This window comes from Pygocentrus nattereri, chromosome 12 (assembly GCF_015220715.1).
Source record: "Pygocentrus nattereri isolate fPygNat1 chromosome 12, fPygNat1.pri, whole genome shotgun sequence".
Lineage (NCBI taxonomy): Eukaryota > Metazoa > Chordata > Actinopteri > Characiformes > Serrasalmidae > Pygocentrus > Pygocentrus nattereri.
This window is the reverse complement of record NC_051222.1, coordinates 11,362,582-11,378,234: the sequence shown is the minus strand read 5'-3', so window position 1 is coordinate 11,378,234 and position 15,653 is coordinate 11,362,582. Positions and strand designations below refer to the sequence as shown.

Here is a 15,653-nt window from a genome sequence, read left to right as displayed (position 1 = left end):
AAGCTATGTTGTGTTTCAACAGATGTGATTTTGTAGGTTTGCTAGTGCAGTTAGTGCAGAGTTCTCAGCTCCAGTCCTGCAACCCCTGCACTGCATGATTGTGGTTTTCTGGTTAAAATACCTGATATTATTAGCCAATTAATTCCTTCTTGAGCTGAACGAGATGAACAGCAGAGAAAAGCACTGAATTACACAGTGCAGAGGCTCTAAGCTTGGAAACACTGAATTAAAGGTCTGTGTCTCTTGTTATTCTTGGCTTCTGTCGCATGTTGCAGGTGAATCATTCACAAAGATCGCGGTCGCACAGTCACTTCCTGATTCTGTTCTCAAAATGGCAGTGACTATACAGTGTGCCGTCATGCGAAACACAAGAATCTATTGATGATAACACTGTTAAACAGGAGGTAACTCACATTGGTTCTCTCAGTGTCACAGTCTAGAGGTTCTTGTTTCTATAATTGGAAGACTGTAAATTCATATGCAGGAAAAGTCGCTGCTTATCGACATTTTGTTTTTGGGCTTGTCAGGATGTGCCAGTGATGGACCATAGGCGTTAATGATGGACCACTTTCTACGCAAATTGACTTTGGTACACTTGTGTCAAGATATTGGATTAAATTTCACGACCGTGGCATGATTACTTTTGCTCTATAATGCTGTGTGAGAGAGAAGTTATTGAATTAGTGGGCTTTAAGTTCACAGTTGCCAAAGTCTATTGTGTGTAATGAAATTTAGGAGCCTAAAAAATTCTGAATACAATTAAAATGCAATTAATTCTGCAGCTCATCTTCAGTGAGCTGAGTTGACGTCTTTCTGCTGAACAGTGATTGACAAAGGAATATTCTAAAGCTGTGTTCTAGTTATGACTTAATTTGAAATGATTATAAGAGTGGTAGCGCTATACCGTGAAACATCCCCACTGATAATTACATACTGATGTTCTTACAGTGTTTATTGTTGATAATTTAATTTTGATAGATTGGCATGTCAATTTTTTTCCCCACGGTGTAGCTAAGCATGGACTGCCAACAGAAAAATGAAACTCAGCTTAATTGTTCTCAGAACAATGGCTGTGGTGGTATGATAAATAAATACCAGACAAAATCCATCTTAATTTTGTTTCTATACAGCAGCAGGTTTCTCATGATAACCTGGTCGTTTGTTTTCTCATTCAGATGTTGATTCAAATTCAAATGAGTTGTGTCTTTGCTGTGTTTTTGGCAGACTTGCGTAAACAGATGGAACGTGCCGAGTTGAAGAACCAGCGCTTGAAGGAGGTGTTCCAGAAGAAAATCCAGGAGTTCCGAACAGTCTGCTACGTTTTGACCGGGTACCAGATTGACATCACAGTCGAAAACCAATACCGCCTCACTTCTGTTTATGCAGAGCGCATGGAGGACTCACTGCTGTTCAAGGTAAGCATAGACATATGAAATTATACTTTATATGTATTTGGAATGCATGATATGGACCCCAGCCGGGTGACCGGGGTCCTCTCTGTGTGGAGTTTCCTCCGGGTTCTCCGGTTTCCTCCCACAGTCCAAAGACATGCAGTCAGGCCAATTGGACATGCTAAATTGCCCCTAGGTGTGAGTGACTGTCTGTGTCTGTCTGCCCTGCGATGGACTGGCGACCTGTCCAGGGTGTATCCTGCCTTCCGCCCAATGACCGCTGGGATAGGCTCCAGCACCCCGCCGCAACCCTGAGGGAGAAGCGGCTTAGACGATGGATGGATGGATGGATGGATATTCTAAGTGCTGCAACCACACATTAATAACATAAGTTTCATTTTAAACATATTTGCTGCTGCTGAAACATAGTTTATGAAACAAACTAGTATTTGTACTTGGACACTACATAAAACATTTCATCCTTTAACTCGCATTTATACATATAATAATAATAATAATAATAATAATAATAATAATAATAATAATAATGCATTTTATTGTTCTTCTCAGTTTCACCATGTGACCTAAGCTGAATCAACCTAATCAGTGACTCAAATATGACCGTCCGTATTTGTTAAAGGGCTACTTACCTTGGAATTTTGTCATGGGTCTTCTTTCTGGCGTAATACCCTGCCCACTCGTTCCTAAAAGCATGTCACAATAAAAATCCTGGTAGTGCTGTTGCCTTGCTGCAAGAAGGGCCAGGATTAGTTTCCCCGGGCCGGGTGACCAGGGTCCTTTCTGTGTGTAGTTTGCATGTTCTCCCCATGTCTGTGTGGGTTTCTCCGGCTGGTCCAGTTTCTTCCCACAGTCTAAAGACATGCAGTCAGGCTAATTGGACATGTTAAATTGCCCCTAGGTGTGATTGTGTGTGTGAATGGAGACCCATTCAGGGTGTATCCTGCCTTGCACCCAGTGAGAGCAGGAACGGGAACAGGCTCTGCATATCGCTGATGTTGGAAGAAAACCTTGTATGTCCAGAATGATAACGTTAAAGGAGAAGAAAAAAAAAAACATTACTTTTAATGTAAGTCAGTGGAACCAGATATTTTACCAAGTCATTTTCTGTCATTTCTTTTTTTTTTCCTAATTCATCATGAAATTTACAAACAATATAAAGGTTAACAGGTATTTTCAAATTATGTCAAAAACTGGAAAAGGTCAAAAATGGAGATATGAGGTTTTCTTCAGACACCAGTGATATGTATTCCCGTAAAAGACGTAACATAACGTTTCATAGGACAGTAGTCAACACAAGATGTAGTGTAATTGACGTTCAATTGAATCACTTTTTTTTGGGCCAAACAAGGTAAACTGACAAACTGTGCAGTGACTGTCCAAATACTCATTTAACAAAATGAGTAACTCCAGATATAGTCCTCTTGAATATCAGAGCACACAATAATAAATCTATCAGATTCATTGAAATTTGTTACTGTCCCTCTATTGAGTTTTGCTTTCGAAACAAGCTCAGAGTGGCTGTTTTGGTAAAATCACAAGATCAGGTAATTACTTTGATCATCGGTGTTGTCTTAGTTGTTTTCATACATCAGTGAACTTGTGGGTTGAATTCCTTCATTTAGATTGACAGTTAGAGAGGCACTTTGAACTTATTTACACATTTTAATGCTGTCTCCAAGTTGATAATTGGGCTAATCTCAGCAGGCCTGGCAAAGCTACAGTATTCCCCACTGATCATGATGATAATCTGTGCTGTATTCATGCAGATGAGGCAAATACTCTCAGTTTAATTAGATTCATGAATATGAATGTAAGCATAGCTTTGTACGCACCTTTGTTGTTATGCAGCATCAACTAACAAATGGGCCTACTACATAATGCTATATGTGCAGACACACAGAGTGCAGTGAAAGGATTAAAGGTTCTTTTGCTATATTTCAGTGCTGCTTTTCTAAAAAATATAAAACGTGTTAAATTACTGTTAAAATAGTTTTGGGAAAGCATGACAATATTTTGAGTATCAGAAACTGCTTAAGCAAGGCTGTTTGAATAGACATTGTGATAAATTATTTTGTCACAGTGTGCTCTTCTGAGCTTACTGTGAATATCACTAGCATGACTGAGATTTCAGGATCCTCAGGACATCACCCCTCCTTCTTTGGGGTTTTAGTGAGTTGAGTGTCATGTGTCTATGATGCAAGTCTGAGTTGAGTCTCGAGTCTTTGTGGTTCAAGTCTGGGTTGAATCTTAAGTTACTGGGGTTAGAGTCTGAATTGAGTAGAGTCTTTGGGGTTTGAGCCTGAGTTGAGTCTTACCTCTGTGGGTAGAGCCTAAGTGGAATCTCATGTCTCTGGGGTTTGAGTATGAGTTGAGTCTTGAGTCTTTGGGGGTTTGAGTCTGGGTTGCGTTTCATGTCTGTGTGGATGAGTCAGAGTTGAGTCTGGAGTCTTTGGGGTTTTAGTGAGCTGTGTTTTAAGTCTAATGGATTTTAGTGTGTTGAGTGTTCAAGTCTCAGTTAAGTCTTTGGGGCCCTTCTCAAAGATGACTCTCAAGTCTTTGGGGTTCAAGTGTGGGATGAATATTAAGTCGCTGGGATTCAATTATGAGTAGAGTCTCATGTCTCTGGGGTTTGAGTCTGAGTTGAGTCTTGAGTCTTTGGGGTTTGAGTCCGAGTTGAGTCTTGAGTCTTTGGGGTTTGAGTCCGAGTTGAGTTTCAAGTGTTTCGGGGTCATGTCTCAGTGGTTTGAGTCAGAGTTGACTCTCATGTCTCTGTGGTTCCAGTCTGAGTCTCAAGTCGGGTTCAAGTCTGAATTGAGTCTTATGTCTCTGGGGTCTGGAGTCTGGAGTCTTTGGGGTTTGAGTCTGAGATGAGTCTCAAGTCTTTAGGTTTCGAGTCAGAGTTGAGACTTGACTTTTGGGGTTCAAATCTTACACAAGCTGCAGGAGAAGGTTTTTTTTTTTTTTCCTCAGTCTGAGCCTTGAGTACAAGTTGACTCGCAAATCAGTTATAGACGAGACTGAGTCACCGACTCAAACCCCTCCGTGATAGTGTTTAATTAAACATGTTTAATTATGTTTAAAACATTGAAAGAAAAGTCATTGTACCATTTTTAAATGTAGCTTTTGTTTTTATGTAATGGTGCATGTTGTGTGTCATGAACATGTCTAAGTATCAGGTGATATTTTTGCCATGTCACCCATCCCTATGCTGTAGCTCCAGTGGATGACTAAAAGAAACGTCAGGCCCCAAACATGTCTGTATTGATCAACTGCATTTATGTAATATTTATTATATTATATAATATTATGCAGGATTGAGTTTTTTCTGAAATGATTCTTCTAACCTTTTTTTCTTTTAAAAGATAAAAGCTTGTCTGAGCTTTACTCACTGAAATGAATGAGGGAGTCAGGCTCGCTGCTTCATGCGTGTGTTTTTGATGTGTGAGTGTGTCAAATCAGGCCCACTGAGGCCACCTGCAACCCTGCTGCTAAAGATAATTTTCTGTCAATATTTATTAACCTTGAGTTTCTCTCTCTCTCACACACCTTTTCATCCATTTCGCACTAACCGTCCTCTTTCCCTCACACCTTCAGATGTCATTTTACTGTAGAATGCAGTGTTCTTTATTCTAACTGCAGAACCTCAAGTTTTTGTTTCATATTTATAAATTTTATGCACAAATTATAGCATTCTAGTAATCAGATTGGGTGCATTTTAACTGAAATAAGCAGTTTACATATTGTTACTGTAGTCTGTTAGATTTTTTGCTGATATTTATAGATCTTTGGGCCTTTAATATTGAACAATTTTAGCAACAATTTTACATTTATTTAAACACAAAAGATTAACAGAGATAGTAGTAAGCAAAATATTTCAATAAAAAAAAATCACTTTTTTTGTGTTGTTTTAAAATGTCTTTTTGGTTGTAGTGAAGTTTTAGATTTAGATGTATCATTAACTTATTTAATTTTAAAAAATGCTAAAAAAAAAAAAAAAAATGCTATCTCACGTTTTCTTGTCATTACTGAAAGAGTTTTAGTCCATGGGTGGAGCCTTATTTTAGCCATGCCCCTTCATTTTAGAGCAGGAAATCAGATTGCATCCCTGTCCCTCATGGCCACTTTGACACATTTACTTCAAAACAATGGGATCGAAGTCTGATAATCACCATGTAACTAATGAAACACGTTTTCTGCAATTAAGTGAATTTTTTTGTGTTTTAATGAACAATCTTATTTTGTGTGTGTACAACTGTTTAAAGCTGTGTTTGTAGTCATGTATCCGCTAGAGTTCTGTTCAAACATTACCAAACATTACCTGTTCAAAAATACCAAAACAGTCACTTCTGAAACATTTGGTAAACTTTCAGTATTCTTATGATTGTGTATATAGTGACAAAATGGAACGTTCCCTGTTCATTAATTTTAATATATATAAACATAAGGGTGTTTCAAAGCAAGAAGATTTTAGTCAGCTAAAAATCCAAAATAGGTTATCAACTCTGACCCTTAGAAAATGGATGGATGGAACTCTGACGTTAAACGAATTGTGTAGAATGATCCGTTATGAAGGTTTGCACAGTTACACGAACAAAGCAAGAATTACTCACAAAATGACTGCTTCTCAGGGTATTAGGTACCATTGCCAGTACTCAGGGGTCAGCTTTGCCCATTGCCTGATCACAAGCACCTAATAATGCAGAGCCAGTGGTCTAAAATCTTTTAGCAAAACTTCCTTTTAGCAGACCACAAAATCTCTTGAATTTTTACATATTCACAAAAATCCACCATTAATAACAGAACATCTACTTTTCAGCCTTCCACATGAAATCCAGAGCCTGTTTGGTTGTATGCAGAATTAACTCGGTTGAAAGATTTTGTGAGCGTTTGACAGCTTTCTTCATAGCATGCCAAGAAGAGTGAATTATTAATATATAGCTTTCCTGCTAACAAGAAAAATGAAATGGACAGCAGTGATGACTATGGAAAAATGAAATAGACAGTTCAGAATTGAGTGGAAGAAAAACTTTTTGTATGTCTGAGTATAATTTGGAGGCAAGTCAGCAGACATAAATGATAATCTTCAGTCTTATTGACTGTAATCAGCGACATTATAAAGGGAGAGGTGAGAGTTCACTGGTTGAAAAAGTACTTGGGAAAGCTCATGGCCGCTGGAACTATGGGGCATTTGAACCATCAATTTTCAGAGACATTGATAATGACTATACATACACTTAAGACAGTTAGGTAGATGGTTAGGGTAAATGAAAACAGCTAACTTATTATTTTTGTGTTTCTCAGAAATATTACTGTCTTAATATTGCATTACTCACTCACATGAAAAACGAATTCTGTCTAAATAGTGCTGAGATCCTAAAATGATTAATATGGTCTTAATTAATTAATAATATCTTACCTGGTCTGGAAAAAATTGCCCATGACAGACAGAAAATTGCCCATGACATTGTTTTTGCTACTGCAGCATGCTTGTTAACTGTAAATAAGTATGTGATGAACATTTCTGTGAAGTTTACATCAAATGTAATAGTTTTACTCAAAAGATTTACTGTCTTGGTGGCCAGAGTGGCCATTGCCAGATTTTGTACCCCTGCTTGCACTCAAAAAGTGTGTCTAAGTACAGTATTGTGTTTGTGAGCTATTCATATCCAGGTAGTCTGCGGTTTTGCTCATATTTTTCAAGAAACAGTTTTGTGATAAAGGGCCCTTTGAAGACTAGAAGTGTTTTTTAAATTCACTTTGAGGGCAATTTAAAAGATGGAGCCTTATGACTCCTTGAAACTTCATTCTTCCTTATTAGAATCACCTGCATTATTATAGAGAATGGCTGCTATTCAGGACACGCTAATGGAATTTTGAAATGCACATCCGAAGCATTGCAGCTTAAATAGATGGGAAAGTAGTGGGAAGAAGCATCAATCAATGTGGAGATTTTTTACTCTCACGCTAAAAGCATGTGTGTGCACAAGCTGAAACGTCAACATTTTAACACATCATGGCAAGTGCTTTTTCTTTTAATGGCAGACACAAAGGCAACTCTGTTCTCAGAATGATCAGCGCAACATTAATTTTCAGTTTTAATCTGATCAACGCGTTTAAATCCACATGGGTAATCAGATAATTGGAAAACTCCTGGTCTACATGAGTCAGACAGCAATCGGATTTCGGCTTTGCAAGCAGCCAGATAAACTCACAGAAGAAGATGCAACGTAAACGTGACGTAAAACTCGAACTTCCTGCTGCTTTTTTTTTTTCTTTTCATTGCGCCACTTTAACTGAGAATATGAACTAGCATCATCTAGAAGATGAAGAATATTTAAATCCTTTATTTTGTGGTTGGTTTTTTCCGCAAATGCACAGACTGAGAAACCCGAAAGAAATTAGAGTAAAAGTCCTCTCCTTTTTTTTTTTTTTTTTGGGAATTTCTTAATTGGATTTCTAGATCGGAATATGGTGACCATTTGAATAATCGGATAACTGCAGAAATTATGATTGGATTATTTAAGCGCATGTTCATAACATATTGGTGCTTTTTAAATGTTTTCATATATTTTAACTAAACTGCAATACTGACAACAGGAGCTGGCACCAGTCCAATACCAGGTTTCAGAATTGGGCCGATATCAGCAGAAAATGCTTAATTAGATATCAAAAAGAGTGAATCTGACTGTCTTGTCCTAAGAGAGATCAGCATTGCAAAAGCCAGTATTAACTGCACTTAAGCAGTACACCACGAGGAAGGGTGTTATTCATGACGCATCTAGAACAGGGGTATTTAATTAAAATTCAGTAAGGTCCAGTTAAAGAAAATTTCCTCAAGCAAAGGTCCGGAACATCATAATGTCTTAACTCATCATGATTCAGTGCCATATACTGTTTTCTGAAGTAGCCTAGTAGGTATATCAACAACTGAACGTCAAATCAAATAAAGTACACTTCAGTCATATTTCAACAATATTGTGAGTTTTCTCTTTTTAGAGCTTGGCATGTAAAATAACTTCCGACTGCTTTTTCTCACCTTTTTAACACTTCTGCACAATAAATAACAAAGAAGTAAAGAAAAAAGCCCCGAATATTACTTCACATGTGCTATTCACAGTTCTTTTCTCCAAAAGTTTTTTGGTTCTCAAGCATTACCCATCATCCTGTTGAAACTTTTTCTTTTCTGAAATTCTGTAAAGCTGCTTTGTGACAACGTCCGTTGTAAAAAGCGCTATACAAATAAATTTGATTTGATTTGATTTGATGATCATCCAATCATCTTCCGCCACCGTAAAAATGTTTTTTACTCCCTGTCTCCTCTTACTTAAGTCTGTCATTGAGAGGCCATATGGTGCCTTTACTCTGATTGCTTTTTCCGGCTGTGTTTTCCATTTGGGTTGCAATCAGAAGCCTCTCCAGCGCAATCAGACTCTTTCCCTGCTGAGCTCATCCCTATAGGGAGCAAGGCAGAGAAAATAATCAATAGTCACAATTAAAAAGAGTAATAATTAAGCATGGTGGTGGTTTCCTCTGTCTGCTCCATTGCACTTTTCCTCTCTAGCTTGGCGCATTTCTTTTGTGCTTATTGCCTTGTCTGTGATAGTCAACATTTTGAACCTGAACACAGAGTTGAGCCTAAGCTAAATGGGATTTTCAGTGGCAATAATGTAATTCAGAGTTGCAGTTCTTCTGTTTTACATTGTTAATTTACGGTCCTGTAATATCTTCACACCACCACCTGTCCTGCTTTTCAGTTGAACCCGTACAAAGGCACCAAAAGGGTTCTTTGTGTAGCTCTTTGCTCTGTTTCCTGCACATATTGAGGAGCTCTGTGGTGGTACAGCGTTGCATGAATTGGTACAGTTTTATACAAAAAAGCTTTGTTCCCTGCATGATTTAGCATAAGGTCACTTTGATCATGGAAGCGCCGTACTATTCATGATACAATGTATGTATGTGTGTGATACACCAGATTGCTTCATAATCATGATTAAGTACTCCGATAGGAGCGTGGATTCGGGGTGGGGGGGGGGAGGGGGAGGGTTTGGGGGGGCATATGTAAACAGAGATTAAAAAGCAAATGCAGTCCAATCTTAAAATAACACACCTGTCCCTTGTAATAACTAAGTACATGGATTTTAGAATATTAGAACATTTTTCTCTATATAGATTATTGTATATTAATTATAAAATCCCTTTGAATCTTTGTTCCTCTCCTCTGGTTTCTTTGTCTTGCTCCTTGGGAGGTTTTCCTTGCCACTGACTTGATTAGAGAGGTGTATTCAATGAAATAAGGAACTAGACTTCATGTGAGGTTCTCAGGTAGTCCTCAATAAATCAAACCTGTGGAAAAACTCAGAGCACATTGAATAAAAATATAATTGAGAACTAGATATACTGACATATAAAGACCCTAAAGCAAATTAAATATCTTTCAAACTGCTAAAATGCTTTTCATTCTTTTCAGGAAACTTGCTTTCAGTTTTCATAGAATTCTGCAGGGACAACATATCAGATGTCCAGTTTCGGTGTTCTAGTGCAAATGCTCTTATTTTTTTTCTCCATTTCCTTTTCTGAGTGAGGGCTTCCGGACAGCTACACATCCTTTCTCACAGTGGAAGGCTGGACAGTAACAGCTCTAGATTTTTTCAAGAAATAACCTTAAGTTTTTTTTTCCTGCTGAAAGTTGACCCACTTTTCCACAGATATGGCTATAGACTATAAATAGATGGTGTCTAAAATGTACAGGTCATGTAAATTCAGAAGGACAAACCAAAATACACTCTGGAGAATACAAGGTTAAGTACTGTTTATCTGATGGTGACAGCTTACCAGGCCTTGCAAGGCAGCTAAAGAGTTTGGCAAACATTGTCAATGACTCTTTGGAGAGTCACAGCTGGGCACAGCTGTAATTTGATGGTTTTAAGATTGGAAGGATGAAAGAGTTAAATTGCAACTTGGGTGGACAAAAAAAAGATAAATTTGACATTATGCTTAGTGTTGGAGTAATTTAAAAGTAATGTTAAAATATTCTAAATGGATAATTCCATATTAATGGCTGATTTGACTGGATCTTAAATATGTGAAAGGGTGCTCTCAGACTTTTGCACAGTGTTGTATTTAGAGGATCAAATTCAGTCATACAGAACAGGATTTCTGCCTCTGTGACAGAAGGTGTTTGAGCATTCTGAGCTTTGGCATTTGCCGTCACCCAATCAGGAGATGATTACTACATCTAATGGAGCTACTGATTACACCCTGAAATTAACTGTGCATCATGCAGAGAGAAAAAGAGCAAATGATCTAATTACCTCTGATGCAGTGCATCATATCACATATTTTGGAAGGTTTACAAGCTCTGTAAATGCATATAAAGAACTGCTAAATTAGACTTTTTGGCTACAAGTTTAAGCTTAGAAAGGCATTATCCTTCCAGAAATGACCTGCTTACATTTATACTTGCCAGCATAGTTGCCTTAAAAAAATGTAAAAAAACTAATACATTACAAATGACTAATTACTTCTCTTAAACTGTAATGAGAACGTATTCTTGGGAAAAAAATAATCTAATTTTTCCTTACTTTATTTCTGTAATTACTGTTCTAAAAAAGTTGGGACAATATGAGAACTTGTAATAAAAACAGAAAGCAGTGACCTAGTGAATTCAATTTGACCTGTTTTAAATTGGTAACACTACAAAAGCACAGTATTTTGTTTTACTTTCCAAATTTGAAACCTACATGTTCCAAAACAATTAAGACAGGAGTGTTACATCACCTTTCTTTTTAGCAATGCTTAATAATTTTATCTTAAACTGACAACAGCTGTGCAGCAATACAAGACCTCTGTTGTCGTATTTTGAGCTTAATAAGACACACATTTTCAATGTTCTGAAGTATCTATCTGGTTCTGAAGTATCCATCAGGCCATTCTAGCACTAATTACACAGCCGTGCTGTTGTAGCACATGCAGAGCCTGGCTTGCCTTTGTCATTTCGAAAGAATGGATGTCCCTTAAAAAGACTTTGAGCATATGTTGCTCAAAATGTGTTTTGCATCAACAGTACTTTCACAGATGTGCAAGCTACCCACTAATCCCCTCCCTAAAACCATGGCAGAGCATGGCTTTTGAATTTTAAGCTGGTAACAATCTGCATAATCTTTTCGTCTTTCAAGACCACATTATCAATCATTTCCATAAATAATCTGAAACATTGACTCGTCGGAGCACAATACAGGTTTTAGACTTTGCTTCGCTCAATTTTAGATGAGCTCGAACCCAAAGAAGTCAGCAGGGTTTGTGGAAACTGTTGACCTATTACTTCCGCTGGTCATATTACAGTCTTAACTTATATTTATCACAGACACTTGGCAGTGGTTTGTCAAAGTATTACAAATACTAAGTGAAGTAAAACCCATGTAGTAATGTCCATCACAGAAGCATGCTGGTTTTGAACGAAGTCAGTGTTCAAAGGCAGTCAATTAGGGTTTTTGGTCTTGTCTTTTGTGCACAGAGATTTCTGCAGATTCTCTGAATGGTTTGCTGATATTATCCACTGTAGAGGGTGAAATATCTGAACCCATGCAGTCACTGAGTAAGGAACAGTATTTTTAAACAGTTTAATTTTTTTTTTTTTGGCAAGTGAATAGCCTTGACCCCTCTTTGCTAACATAGTAATCAGCCTTTCCTGGATTTTCTTTTTATATCCAAACATGATTGCACCACCTGTTTTTTGTGTTTTTTTTTTTTTCTCACATTTCAGGTCAGAGTAGTTTTACAAATCACTGCTTTCTGTTTTTATTTGCATTTTACCTACTGAACCAACAATAGAAAGGTAAAAAGGTGTGGCATTAACTGTGGCTCCACCAGATTGTATACAATCAGTGAGTGGCATTAAGGTAGCTTTTTGTATTCTATGTGAACCTCTAGATTTCAGTGCATTAAGCAAACTGTGAGCACCTTGCCAAGAGGCTTGTCTTTGCACATAATTATGTACATCAAAATGCATCCTGACGAAGTTGTGTGACCAGATTGTGCATTTCAGCATGTTTTAGCATGCAGTAACACACACAGGGCCTCACAGTCACAGACATACTCTTTCACACACTGCCTGTCTTAATCAGTCCTTTCTTGGCTCTTTGCTAGTAGAGATTCAGTTCCAGCTGTCTTATGTATTGAGAAAAGGGCAAATAAAATGAAGTGCATGAAGATTAAAATGGATCTTAATAGCTTTCAGACCTCCCCACTCCCTCGTCTGTTATCTGGACTGTGGCTAATAGCTAATAAGGGAGAGGGAATAGAAGGACTTAGTTTAAAGTCTATGAAGTGTTGGGGAACTTTCAAATTGAACGAAAGTGTTGGAGGAAATGTACTGTAGAACTAAATAGCTGTGACAAATTGAGTTCTGGGACTTTTTCCCCACAAAGTAGTGCCTTTTTGCATCTGGCTGATGATTAAATTGAGGAAAAAAAAACATTGTTTGCTTTATAGCACAATGTGTAATAGCAGAAAATGAAATTCATGAAAATGGAAAAAGAAAATTCCATTTGCTTTTTTTTTTTTGTCTCATTAGAGATGCTGATTAGACATCTGTGGACAAACAAATTCATACAGAAACGATTAATCATTTCAGATTCTGAAAGGTTTATTTGTTTAGATAGTCACGTTTGGATGTGGGCTGATGTGGGCGTCAGTCCTGCTGAAGGCCCAGGAATGTTTTTAGCACCTTTTTGAATCCATGCCTCAAAGAACTAAAGCTTTTCTGACAGCAAAAGGGGTCCTTACCAATAATTATGATGTTCCTAGTAAAATGGCTGGTGAGTGTATTTAATATACAGTACTGTGTGATAAAAGTCAGAGACTTCTTTACATATGTCATCTCCATCAAAATGTCCATTAAGTTCAAGATATTCATTTTTCAGGAGGTATTTCTGAGGAGATAAGTTTAATCACTTGCATAAGTAAGGGAGAGGTCTAAGTGGATAAAACGGGAGTTTCCAAAACCACAAAACAATGTACAGTATATTAAAAAAAAATTGCAATATGAGAAAATGTAACCAGCTTCTAAGACTGAACTTCTGAGGTATCTCTACACATCTCTTTGGAAAACTGAAAGCAAGTTGCTTTGAAAAGAATGAAAATTGTAATAATAAGATAAAAATGTATTAAATGTATAAATTGTGGACATATTAAGTACTGAAAGAGTTGACATATTAAGTACTATTTATAATTGTATATGTTTAGTTGTTGAATGTTTTCTGCTTTTTCTGACACAAAAATTTGAAAAGCTTTTACTTAACCATTTTTTGGCGTGTAAACACCGGTTCAGTTAAAAGCACAACACAAGCTCTCCAATTCATCATTTATGAATAGCTTAAGGAAACTGTATTTATAGTGTTGAACAATTTCTGTTGAACAGTTTTAAATGTACAAACAAACCTTGAAACCTTGTCTGTTCAGGTAGTCATAAGCTTCAGCCTGGAACAGTAGCCCAACTGTAAACCATAACATCCAGCTGTGACTTATATGGACTTTTCAGGGCTAAGAAGTTGATTGGTTGGTATATGGTGTGGGAATGTTTTTTATTGGCACACAATGGACCCCTTAATACTATTCAAGCATACCTAGAATGCCACTGCTTGTGCATCACTTTATGGCCACAATTGACCCATCTTCTAATCTCAAAGCGGTTCCATGAACATGACAGTGAGTTTAGTGTACTTCAGTGGCCTCCACAGCCACTAAGTGTGAATTCAGTAGAACATCTTTTGGGATGGGACCAATCATGAGACTCCTGGCATGAAAAATCTATAGCAATTATGTGATGCAATCATGTCAACTTGGACCTGTATCTAAAAGGAATGTTTCCAGCACTTTGTTGAATCCATGGCACAAATAATTCAGGCCATTCTGAGTGCAAGTAGGGTGAGCCTTGCTCAGTATTAGAAGGGTATTTCATATAAAATGTTGTTGTCTTCTTTGTCTCATTAGAAATGCTGGTCAAACAATGAAACATTTCATATTCTGAAAGGTGTATTTAGTTTAGATGTTAATGTTTGAATATGGGCTTATAAACATCAGTTCCACTGAAAGCCCAGAAATGTTTCTAGCACCTTTTTGACTCCATGCCATAAAGAATTAAGGTTTTTCTGACAGCAAACAGTCGTTCAGTATTAGAAGGATATTCCATATAACAGCGCTGGTGAATAGATGTAATATACAGTAATGTGCAAAAACAAGAGACAATGTGTCATTAATATAATTTCCATTCAAAACATCATAGTATTTTAGTTATAAGTTTTCAAAGTTCAACCAAACTATTAAACGACAGAGAAAATGGAAAATAAAGAAAAGCAGACAAGACGACTAATTTCTAGGACTGAACTTTGCAGGTGTGGAAACATGTACATGCACATAATCTCTGAAAAAATGAAAGCAATTAATGAGGATAAATGATGAATATAGTTAATAGTGAAAAAACGATGTATTTATTTGTTGAGGCTTTTTTCTGACACTGACTAATTAAGAATTTTATGGCTGCCTTGACTGAAAATTAAATATATGTGATGGAAACTGTCTACACATATTTTGATACCTTGGAGTTTATACTTAACGGTTGAGGCCTTTGCTGGAACTAAACCGTGGGAGAAAAATATCAGTCTTAATTTGAGGTCATTCATCCGATCACGGCTGTGTTCATATGTGTTTTGACTGACGAGTAGTGCGGTTTCAAATGGGTAGATCTTTGATGTAATCTCCACAGACTACTGCCAAGGCAGACTGCAGCCCGAGTCCACTGAAAACAAATGCCTGAATGAGAAACGAGAAGACATAGTCTGTCTGGCACATCAGTCGCATCATAGAGAGCGAGGCTTCCTTCAGAGAGCTTGAGTGTAATACTTGATGACATTTCTGTCCTTTGCTTCTTGTATTCCCTCTCGCACACTCTCCGTTCAGCAAAGCATATGTCAGCCGTCATAGCAAAGTATGAAGAGGATTGTGTGTGTGCGTCGCTGTGTCTTGAGGAGAGAGTTTTCTTGTAAGGCCTTTTGTATCGATGAATATTTATTCCATGGCATATCACTGGCGCTAAAACAGTGTGCCAGTAGAGGCTTAAAATAATCATTATACAGATTCAAAGATTGTCTCAACACCTGCTTCATATCATGGTTCTTTGTATGGAAGGTTACCTTGAGAGCAGTGCTGCACACATGTGAAATGAAAGTTTATTGTACGTGCAGT

At 37.4% G+C, this 15,653-nt stretch overlaps 1 protein-coding gene across 2 annotated transcripts in view; it reads left to right on the top strand.

Annotated features, from left to right (window-relative positions):
• mad1l1 (mitotic arrest deficient 1 like 1) overlaps positions 1-15,653 on the top strand; it is a 111,872-nt gene that overhangs the window by 84,558 nt on the left and 11,661 nt on the right. For both annotated transcript variants that reach the window (XM_017717427.2, XM_037543179.1), the window contains exon 17: positions 1,225-1,415. In XM_017717427.2, coding sequence (XP_017572916.1) covers positions 1,225-1,415 — 191 coding nt within the window. The remainder of the gene's footprint in view (positions 1-1,224; positions 1,416-15,653) is intronic.